The sequence below is a fragment of the Dendrobium catenatum genome, unplaced genomic scaffold (genome assembly GCF_001605985.2).
Source record: "Dendrobium catenatum unplaced genomic scaffold, ASM160598v2 fragScaff_scaffold_0, whole genome shotgun sequence".
NCBI lineage: Eukaryota > Viridiplantae > Streptophyta > Magnoliopsida > Asparagales > Orchidaceae > Dendrobium > Dendrobium catenatum.
The window spans coordinates 455,902-467,957 of record NW_021318462.1 but is presented as its reverse complement, the minus strand read 5'-3'; the positions used below and the strand labels follow the sequence as shown (position 1 = coordinate 467,957).

At 33.9% G+C, this 12,056-nt stretch overlaps 1 protein-coding gene across 16 annotated transcripts in view; it reads right to left on the bottom strand.

Moving 5' to 3' along the window:
* Positions 1–342: 342 nt before the first annotated feature.
* Positions 343–12,056, bottom strand: part of LOC110104342 (G-box-binding factor 3-like) — a 37,356-nt gene continuing 25,642 nt past the window's right edge. For 3 of the 16 annotated variants that reach the window (XR_003699769.1, XR_003699666.1, XR_003699592.1), the window contains 6 exons: positions 5,926–6,064; positions 4,525–4,621; positions 4,297–4,413; positions 3,522–3,566; positions 3,297–3,389; positions 2,190–2,288 (listed from right to left, as the gene is read on the bottom strand). Coding sequence is in view for 6 of the 16 variants with exons in the window: in XM_028700885.1 (XP_028556718.1) it covers positions 2,173–2,322; positions 3,297–3,389; positions 3,522–3,566; positions 4,297–4,356 (348 nt within the window). In the remaining 10 variants the exon portion in view is untranslated. Of the gene's footprint in view, positions 2,323–3,296; positions 3,390–3,521; positions 3,567–4,296; positions 4,414–4,524; positions 4,625–4,911; positions 4,934–5,925; positions 6,065–12,056 lie in introns of those variants that run through there. The other 13 variants (XR_003699743.1, XR_003699708.1, XR_003699565.1 and 10 more) reach the window with 10 other exon arrangements.

Here is a 12,056-nt window from a genome sequence, read left to right as displayed (position 1 = left end):
AACTCTAAAAAGACAGAATTAAATAAGCAATGTTACAAGCAAGCATACACCCTTACAGAACAAAAATACATTAATGAAAATTACAAATAAAACTTATTCTGTCAAAAATTGAGCCTTATAAGGTGCACTGTAATCCTGAAATGTTAGCAAACACAGAAACAAAAATATATTTCAAATACAAGTAGACAACAAAAAGTGAGCCACAATATTTGTTATTATCAAAAGCATAAACTCATAGGCATGAGTTGCAACAAAAACCACTGCTGGAATTTGCCAAAAACAACCCTCCACCGGTCCCAAGACTTTCTCTGATACAAATTTGATAGGAAATACTTGAGTTCGCAAGCAAACCTATGTCCAATGGATGAAAAACAACGAGAACAATGTGAAATATGGGTGAAAATAGCCCAAAAAAATATATTGTGGTAAGAAAATCAAAGTCAAACAATAAGAAAAACAAGATACAAGAGATCCTCAATTCGAGAGGAGGATCGTCACTCCCAAATCTCTAGATAAGAGAGTCTAGAGCCCAAGTCGCCAAGAAATCATAATTGAGAACAAACCAAAACATAATCCTTCCCTAAACATCTCTTCCTCTTTAATAGAAAAACTTTCATAATCTAATTTCCCTCCCAGCCCTAGCCTCCTCCTCTTCAATTTGAATTCACTTGGACTAGTGGGGCCCTCAATGTAGGCGGGAACCATCCATGGAGGCGGACAAGTTCCGCCTCCTGTAGTAGTGGTGAGCCGGCCCTTGGGATGGATGGGCCGATTCAGAGTGAACGGGCCTAACAGCTTGTTAGCTTTCCCCAGGCAAAAGGCCGCCCAATTTGATTGTTCTATACCCGACAAGGCTAACTCGACAAGGTTCATTTTGATAGCACTCGTAGGACTCAATAGCCCTATTCATAATCATCAAAGAAGTAAAGGATCTCCAATGCAAAATCATTACTTATAGGGGCTAGAGAAAGTTAATGTCACATCATCATCATTATTGAGAAAAATCGAGGTAACAATAAACAAGTCATAATTTGATAGCAATATTTAATACTCATCATTAATTCACTTATCCTTTTCATCACCCACCTATCAAAAGTTCAAGTGAATCGGACAAGTAAATATATACTTATATATGCATTATTCGATATTAGTTAGGTAATCAGCAGGCCGCGACAAAGAAACTCGCACATAGCGGGCCCTACAAATGAGATTGCCTAAGGACTGTTGGATCCCACTAACCTGAAAAAGCAGAGGGAAATAGCCCCCTGAAGGAACAAATCAAGAGTTCTCGTGACTAGGCAACTCACCATTTGCCTCGTACGGCTGATTATCCACCGAAGTCGTACGCCATCATCAACATAGGAGTGTCATCATTCACACTTGCCACCTTTGCTACAAAAAAGCACTTACTCAATGGGCTCTTAGCTTGCCATATCATTATCATTCAACCATGAACATGGCCTTCCTTCCCTACAACACTAGCTCATTTGCCTTCTTTTTCTAGGCGATCCAAGGTTCCAACATAGGTTGCTGATGATTCCAAAGTATCCACCAACCAGAGGCCCCTCCTACTCAATACTCATTCAATACTCCACAATATTTAACTCACCTGAAGGCAGACCATCAGATTCATACAAATTTACTCTCCCTTCAACCAGTCAGAGAGCAAGATATTTCTAGAGTAGTTTGTATTGAGAGCTTGTAAGGAATTATATTTTCTATTTCTTTATAGATGTAGCCTTTTATATAGTGCTCAAATCCCTATAAATAAAGGGTTAAGAGAAGTATTTATGATATTTTGGTTATCTTGAACCTTTGGTAGTTTGAGCACTTGTACTATAGATTCTTGATAGTGGACTATTCTTTCCATTCTCACATAAGTTTTTAGGTCATTTTCTCAGTGTTATTCTTCTAGTAGGATCGGGTGTCATCCATAGATAAATTTAGATCTAATATGATATATGTCAATGCAAATAAAGTAAATGACTGTCCTAAAAAAGAACTACCATTCAATAATAAAGAAATTTGTTTGAATAAAATAAAAAAATCTGTGATTTCATCTTTCTCCTCAAAAATTTGAAAAAAAATATTTATAAGAAAAACTTCTGATGGTAAATTTTTTTAATATCATACTCACACTCCCCAGTTTTAGAGTCACTTTACAAAAAACTGTCAGTAGAAAATGTAGAAGTTAATAAGTAAAAACATACATGGGTTGCTGAAGGATGTGGGTAAAGTCCATGAGGACAGATTGCTGTGTATGGCCCCCCAAAAGGTGTCAACATGGGCTGAGAAAGCCAAAATGTCAGAATGGGAATTAACCTGTAAAATGAATAATCCATGCCATCCAAAAAGATAGTTTTGTAAATTTTAAAGAATAATAAATAATCATCGTTAACCATATTCCACTATTTGGGTCCAATTTTTAATAAACTTTGCACTCATCAAAAATTTATACACTGCGAAGTGCTCAACAGTCATCAATATATCCACACCGAGACTTAAATAAAACCAGATTCATTATTATTGACACCATTACCAACTTTTAAATAAAAAAACCCATTGTCAACATCATTTGCCAGTATTATTATTTTTATTCCAACAATTTGAGGTTTTCTTCAGCAACCAAATTTTAAACAGCTATCATATATAGACTTCTTTTAGGTAAAAAATTATGAGTCATTAAAGTAACGATGAATGCTTCATAACCACTATATCCCTCAAATTTCACTGCAGAACATCGGCTTTGACTTGAGAACAGGCCATAAAAAAGGCTCAAATAAATGTACTAAGAAGTATTTAAGAAAATTACAAGCCGAATAGAAATGTAAGAAATTGGATGTACCCAAATAAAAAAAAAACCTTTATGATCATGGAAAACTATATCTAAAGAAAATATGGAGGCTTTCATTTCAAAAAAAGAGTACAAACATGGTACATTTAGCCAAGGACATCATACGATGCTTATTTCTTAATTGCAAGTAGAAGGTAATGAAATAAGTTTTTCAAGGTTGAAATTCTGAGCAAACATTATACATTATAGCAACCGTAACTGTTAATTGTAAATTCCAAGAATTAATAGTTTAGTCCATAATTTTATATTTTATGCCCCTACATGTGTGTTTTTGGGGTGAGGTTGTGCAGTTTTAGAACACGTTTCTGAAACTAGTTGGAAAGAAAAAAAAATAGCACACGAATCAATCATCCAGATTCCATCAGCAATCGCTGAACATTAAAGCTATAGTAACTACATCATGAAGCTAGTTGCTACCAAATACATTGAGAAAATGAAGTACCTGCGGACTCCACATATATGGATAAGTATGACCAGGAGCAACTGCAGCACTGAAATAAGGAGCTGCAATTGGAACTCCAGAACCATAGTATGCCTAGAAATAGAAGATTCCTTTAAAGTAAATTCATGTTAAAAGTCGGACCTTTAGCAATGCTTCAACAGTAAAATAAATTTTTATGCTAGCAAAAATATAAAACACATTCCATGTAGTTATACTCATCCCAACCTGCATGGAAGCCCAATCAGGATAAGGATGAACAGAAGGTTGCTCCTGCGAATGGGGATACATGTATAAGTTGAAAATATATCGAAAGTATAGCATCAAGGGCTCAAAACAAGTTGGTGGGACCAATCAGCACTAAAAGTTTATTTTAATCTATGCTGAACCGTTAACAGTGTTTAGGCCTAATAAAAAGCAATTTCTCGTATCTGTGGATGCTGCCAGAAAGTTATTCAAACGTCATTTTTATTCATTTGTTGCAGGATAAAGCAAACGAATGCATTTAGGGGATTTATAGCAACGTTATAAGCCTTTAAAGGACCTTTACCATGCGTGAGTCAAGTTTGACATACTTCAATGTTAAAAGGTATTTCTAATTTGGTTTCTAAAATGGCATTATGGTTCTCCTAAATAAAACACAATGATAAAAGGCATGCAGTGGCCAACAATAATTCCTAATGCTTGGTATTATTAATGGGTTCTGTAACAAAGTCAACCCGCCAACCTATTTCTCACACAAGTGTCAACATTTTTCGCACAAACTACATGGTAAAATCATTAATGTGTTTTGCATTCTCATATAATCATCTGAACAATTTGTATATGCATTCATGTACGTAAGTAATATAAATGGTATGACTTGCATTAGAAGACTTTTAATAAGACAATAAGATTTATGATATCGTTGTCATAAGCAAATAGGCATTTTTCTCACACAGATCGTATAAAGTAAGCAGATATTATTACGAGATAAGAAAGCACTTTCAATATGAATTCTTACCTGCACTATTGAAGATGATTTTTCTGATTTGGAAGGCGTAATTGTTTGATTGGTACCCATCAAAGTTATATACCGTGGAAATCCTATGTCCTTAGTGCTCAACTTCTATCTAATAGGCTGCAACAAGAAAATTAATTTAAGCACCAAGAGAAGAAGAGAAAGATTCCAGGTGATACATAAAATTGAAATTTAAAAGGAAAGAAGCAGTGCAGCCTACAATTTGTTTACCTTAAATAATAACAGAGAAAGGAGTGAGCTTTCTACAATTTTTGGTGTGGGCCACTGTAGCATCTACTTAAAGTTATGAAACCTTTTGTAAAGTAACCTGCTATAATACAAATTGAAGTGTGTGACCAGCAAAGGGAGAGGGTGAATTAGTGTGTTTAATTTTAAAATCTCCATTTCTATTTTAATATTAAAAAAAATATTTTATTTTTTAAATGATAGAAGCAAGCATAACTAAAAAGTAAATATTTTAGATCAAAAGAAACTAATAATATCATCAAGCATATTATCCATAATGCAAAATATCGAGAAAAGCAAGTAATAGTAGTAAATAAATAAGCAAAATGGAAGACGGCACAAACAAATTTTTTTGTGGTTCTGCACTAATACCTATGTCCAAGCCTTAAAACTTCCACCTGAAGGATTCACTACTATCTCCTTCCACCACCTCAAGGAGAGAGCCCCTCTCCTTAACGAGTAATAGAGAAACCCCACATCTTCTACTCCAAGTTATAAGATCGTTACTCTAGTTCCCGGTTAATCCACAACTTCCTACAATAAAAAGCTTGAGATCTTTCCGATCTCTTACAAAATTTCATGAAGCAATAATTTTCTACAACAACAATGAAATACTGGAGGATTTAAGGTAGAACAAAAGCGAAAATAGCAATGAGTGCACACACTCTTAAGAGATTTTTTCCATTTAGGGTTTCAAAATGAAAAGCTTGAAGTTCTCTCTCAAAGCACTCTTCTCAGATTTTTTTTAGTCTCAACACACATTTTAGAGTTTTTAGAAACGTTTATATACAAAGCACACAAAAATAAAATCCTAAAACATTCTTTAGTAGAAAATATAAGTAGTGCAATAAGGTCATTATACAATATGATTAGATTAAATATAAAATCTTGGGAAAAGCAAACTATTCAATTGTCCAAGCGATTGACATCATAATGTATGATTAATTATATAAGATTTATATTTATTGACAATTTAATTTCCATATTTTAATTAAGTAAATTTAGGTAGATAATCGTACAGTTAAATTAAGTCAAACATTGAACTCGTCTAATTAAGGAAACAATTGTTTAAATTCAATTTATTTAAAATTAAAAAAAAAATTAATGCTGAACATACAATACAATTAAAATGTATGGTATGATCAGTTCATTATTATAAATTTATTAAGTGATATATATTGATCTTATCTAATTCTAAGGATCAAGCGCATATCTTATGGCATGTTAGTTCATGATCAATCTATATTCTTTTAAGGAAAATTTTAGAATTATTTTTATTGCTCGCTCTAGTGTGTTTGATAGTTGCTTCACAAAGTTCCTTTTCCTAGAATATTGCTAAATAAAAAATGAAAAAAAATAGAATTTATGACTTGACATTCGCCTTACAGTTTGAATCAACTTCAACCAGATTTGATGCTTATAGTCTTCAGTTTCTTGACCTTTCCTCAGATCTTGATTCATTTCTTGCTTATCTTGGTTTCAAATTCACACACTCTATTTGAATTTTAGCCCCCCTTGCGTACACCTGCACTTATTAGTTTTAATTATGTAACAAGTATATTAGTCCAAAAAATAATATAATAATAATTAAATTAAATTATTTTTATGATCATTAGAGCATGTGTTATGAGTTAAGGCTCATGGGAGCCAATATCTATCAACAGTGTATGAAGGGGGTGAATGATGGCAGTCATGATGGTGTTGATGAGGGTGTCTAAGTCGGCCGACGATGTATGTTGGGTGCTAGCAAGTAGAGCTTTAAAACTATCTGAGTCCCAAAACTCTCTCCTTTTGAATGCTCCTTAAAGGTGTAGAAACAAAGCAAATTTGTAAATTTCTGAAATGGGTCTCTTGGTTATTTCTATAATGAATTAGGATATTCCATTGGATGGTCTAAAGTACTCCACCTCGATAATAATTTCCCTCTTTTGAGAAGGTGGAACATCATTGAAGGGAATATTTATTTAAAATATTGACTTAAAAATCTACAAAATTTGCTTAAAGGCTTTGTTATGGCTTTAAAAGTGTAAGAATGTGAGTTCATAACATCAAAAATGACATTGGGTCCGAACATGCTTGGAAAGGCTTGCTCGGGCTTGAACAATAGCAAGCATGGGATAGCCTATTGGCATTGTAGATAGTGATAGGGTGGGCGATGCCAAAAGTGGTGGCATCTTTGCTTACATTATCTTAATACAAGTATCAATTATATGACCATAGCCAACTAAATAAATCTAGAGCTAAAGATCGCATATAAATCTAAAATGTTGTACACTCAACTGATTGATGTGATAGACCAGCCGATTTGATTGGGAGGGAATTAGATAGTTTCCTAATCAAGATGGTGCTGTTTAGGAGGTTATTAATCAAAGTGGAATTAATTAGGAAAATTTTTATTATAATTGGGAGGGAATTATTTAGGGCAATATATTTAATTTTAATTCAAATATGAGAGAGAATTATTTAGGAAAAGGGGGCTGATTTGGGAAGAAATTATGGGAGCCTATTTAAGGCTACAATAGGGTGATTTTATGATTATATTTTGAGTTTGTTGAAATTAGAAATTCTTAGGTTATAAGGGCTCTAGCCGCTGGCTAGGGAGTTGGGAGAGCCGGATTTCCTCTCCAATTGATGATCCAACTGTATCTTTCTATTTTCTTTCATATATCTTGCAATAAATATAATTTTGGTGTATTATTCTTCCTAATTTCTTATTTTCAATCGCTGATTTCGAAGAAATTTTATCCACTTCCTAAAAAATTAGTATCATAGCACTTTTTGGGACCAATGGCGGCAGGAAAAGTTGATGCCTTGAAATAGCATCTTAAAGGAAAAGTTGGCCAAGTCAAATCGGCATTTGAGGAAAAAATGTCATCAATGGAGGAAAATTTTTCCAACCTAGAAGGAATGATAAAGGTGTTGGATCTTCACATCAAAGGACATTATCAACTTCAACGACATTTAATTCCTGTTAAGCAGAACTGTCAACAAAGCATGAACAAATTGGCTAGAGTAGTTGAATCTGATGCAAAGTTTGGTTTAATAAATCCTACTTATACCAAGTAAGATTCTAAAGTCTATAGTTTCTAAATCTCAAGTGAACGAGAATTCAATGACCACACCTATGGAGAATCTGGTTCCTGTCAGCTCAATATTATCATCTATGTTGACAGATGACATGGGGTTGATTTTGGAGTCACTTTGAAAGAGTGAAAAGGGTGAAAGAGTGAGATTTGTGGTGGAGCTGCAAAGTTTAGATAGCAGAGAAGATGGAGAGAAGATAGAAGCACCGGATATGGTTCAGCCACTCCTATAACAGTATCGAGAGGTGTTCTAGCCAGTTCAAAGGTTGCCTCCTCCGCGGGAGCACGAGCATGCTATCATCTAGAAGGAAGTAACTTCACATATCAGTGTTCTTCTGTTATCCCCAAATTGAGAAGGATGAGATTAATAGATTGATCAGGGAGATGCTAGAGACAGGGATTATACGACCCAATGTCAAACCATTTTTCATTCTAGTGTTATTAGTCAAGTGCTTCAGTAGCAGTTTCCTTCATTCTACCTTGAGGACAAGGTGGCACTTTGGGAGGAGAGTATTGATGGACCGATCGATTTGATTGGCAAAAAATTTGGAAATTTTTTAATAAAGACTGAGCTGTTTAGGAAGGTTCTTAATAAAAAAAAGATTAATTAAAATAGGCTTCCTAATTGAATAGAGCATATTTCGGGGCTGATTTGGAGGGGATTAATTACAAAATATTTTCTAACTAAAGATTATAGATTTGGGGGCTGATTTGGGGGATTAATTAGGAAATATTTCGTAATTTAAGAGAGTATATTTGGGGGCTGATTTGGGAGAAAAATAATTAAGGAAATAGGAGGGAATTGGGGGAGGGATGCTTGGGTATTTGCTATTTATTGTTTGCTTTAAGTAGGTGATTTTCTTAGGGTTACAGGTATGATGTGTTGTTTGCTGAATTTAGATTGTTCTTTGGGTGTTTGGGCTCTAGCCGGCAGCTAGAGATTTGGGAGAGCCGGATCTTTCTCTCCAATTGAAGATACATTTGTATCTTGTCTTTTCTATCATAAGACATTCAATAAAATGTGTTCTTGTGTGTTATATTTCTAGTTTTCTTGTTGTTGGCTCTCTAACATTGCTGAAATCAGATTTTAGATAAGGTTTTTCCTAAATTTCTGCAAGCACTTCCTAATAAATTGTTATCAGAGCACTTTTTTAGACCTATGATGGCAGGGAAAGTTGATGCATTGGAAGAGCATCTTAAAGAAAAAGTTGGTCAACTCAAATCGGCATTTGAGGACATAATGTCATCAATGCCAAAAAGAATTTGTTTAATAAATCATGCTTATCCGGACAAGATTCCAAAGTCTCTGTAATTTCTCAATCTCAAGTGAATAAGAATTCAATGACCTCACCTATGGAGAATCTAGTTCCTCTTAGCTCAACATTATCGGTTACATTTACAGATGTGATGGAGGGGATTTTGAAGTAACTTCCAAAAAAGGGAAAGGGTGAAGAAATGAGATTTTTGTTGAAGTTGTAGAGTTTAAAAGGCGAAGAAAATGGAGAGAAGATAGAAGAACCAGACATTGCTCAGGCACTCCTACAGCAATCGAGACTTGTTCCAGCCAGTTCAGTGGTTTCCTTCTCCGCAGGAACACAAACATATTATCATCTTGAAGGAGGCAGCCTCACTTATCAGTGTTTGTCGGTACAATTATCCCCAAATCTAGAAGGATGAGATCAAAAGATTGATCAGTGAGATGTTGGAGGCAAGGATCATTCGACCAGTGTTATTTTTCAACCCAGTGCTATTAGGCCTCGTTTGGTTCGTCAATGTTCTAGAAAAAGTTTGTCTTAAAGCTGTTGTGAAGAAAATGGAGTTTCAAAAATAACGTTTTATATAATGGAGTTATTACAAAATATTGTTTGGTTAAATTTTTTTTTTGTGCTTATTCAAACTTTAAATTTGATAATTAGTGTTTGGTACGATTAATAATTTCAATTTTTTCATCATACATAATGAAATTATCTATATATTAAACTTAAATATACTTAATTTTTTTAGTACTTACATAAATGAAAATATACATATAATTTTAAGAAAGTTTTTTCTATTATCATAAATTTTGACATTTAACAAAAAATTCTAGTACATTTAAAATAAACAACTTCTTGATTAATATAAATTATATTTATATTATTTTATCTCTTTATAACCTCACATATTCATTAAAAATAATAGTATCAAATTTATGGTCTTAAAACTACATTGCTTACTAAAGAAAACAATATGAATCCAACTTTTTTCAGTTGAGTCATTTTTTATACTCCTATTATTATGTTAAGTTCACTTAATTATATGATTAAAAGTTTCAGTGTTATCATTATAAATGATGAAAGTATCCATATATTAAACTCAAATATACTTAATTTATTTTAATATTTAAATAAATGAAAATATACACAAAATTTTTAAAAACTATTAATTTATTATCACAAATTTAGCCATTTAACCGTAAATACGAATAAATATAAAATGAATAACTAGTTGATTAATATAATTTGGAAATGTTGTCATTCACCATTTGAACATTAAGGTTCAAAGCGATGCCATTGTCTACAAGAATGTCAACCCTATTGAGCTTCTCATATTGAGCGTAGCATGGATTCTTCCAAGCGGATTGACCATAGCTCTTTCCAAAATCCATATGAAGGCCCTAGGGTAGTTGCGGGATGCTAGTTTTGTTAAAATTATGCATTAATTGCCAATGGAGCATATGCTCGAACACCTGATGTGCACTCATCTATAGAAAATGTGTCATTAATGGCTATACTTCTACAAGTTACACACCTGCAAGAAGCTTCATACGGCTCATTCACAATCATTTTGACATCCATTCCATTGATAACGGCAAAAATAAAATCTAGATTGATGTTACACACGAGATGTTTCTTAATACAGCACTAACCTGGTCTAACAAGGCTTCCTGCTTGCAATCGCCCAATTGGACGTTCTTTGTTTCCATGTCAACGTGTAAACCATTTAATTCTTACTCTTCCATTTGCATTGTTTCGTCTGATTGGTGCGAATCATCAGAGGCAGCTATAGTTGCTTTGTTGGCTAGAAAATCGGATGACTCCTGTTCACCGCAATCAGAAGGAACGCCCAAATCCTCTTCAAATCAGATATATGAATCCACATCCTATTCATTTTCAACAAAATCCTGCTGCAAATCGAGATCGGCATCATCCAGGTGGCCTCAATCGGTGCTTGGAACGAACAATCGAAGGCGTCCTAACAAAGAAGACGAGCGACTGCGAGGTAAAGAAGACTTGTCGCAAGTGTAAAACGGGGAACGTGCATGGAAAGGAGTTGCATAAGAGCAGTGTCGTTTCGTCTCAAAACGATGTTATTAACAACGTTGTTGAGAGAAGCAGTTTCGCCAAATGATTGAAATTTATTTATTTCCCATTGTAGAATGAAAAATGCCTTAGAAACACCCAACCAAACCAAGCCTTAGTCAATTGCTTCAGCAGTGGTTTCCTTCGTTCCACCTTGAGGACAAGATGGCACTTTGGGATGAGAGTATTAATGGACCGGCCGATTTGATTGGGAGAGAATTAATAAGTTTTCTAATCAAGAGGGAGCTTCTATCAAAGGGGGCTAATTTAGGAATGTTTTAATTATAATTACGAGGAAATCATTTTGGGCAAGAGATCTAATTTGAATTCAAATATGAGAGGAAATTATTAAGAGAATGGGGGCTAATTTGTGAGGGAATTAGGAGACCTATTTAATACCAATAATAGGATGATTTCAAGATTATGTTTTGAGTTTGTTAAAATTAGAATTTCTTAGGTTATGAGGGCTCGCCAGATAATGATTTGGAAGTGTCGGATCTTACTCTCCAATTGAAGATCTAGCTATTTATTGCTATTTTCTTTCATATATCTTGCAATAAAAATATTTTTGGTATATTCTTCTTACTAATTTCTTATTGTCGTACGCTGATTTCAAGAAAATTGTATCCACTTCCTATCACGATGCTACTTAAAATCCAAACGATGGAGACGAATCCTTATACTTCCATTTTCATTGTTTAAAAGAACATTCCATAGAGAAAATGCCTTCATATGATGGAAGGGATTAAACATTTGATTCACCAATGGTGCCTTGCCTGCTATTTGTGAAAAATAGTATGTAGGTTGCCCGACCCATGAAAAATGAGGTCATAAGACCTAAGGTTACACGTCATAGGGACCATTAATACTATGATGAGAATATCACCACAACTGATCTATCCTCATACATAAGAAATTGCACTAAAGAATAATCAAGTTAATTTTGATGGCTTTGATTTCAATGAGATATACACATTAAGATTATCTCATTTTCTTTGTTGGAATTGGGACATCTTCCACCAATACTACAAAAGTTTTAGTTGAGATGTAATTTGATGGATATTCTATCCATCCCCGATGATACGAGTCTTGG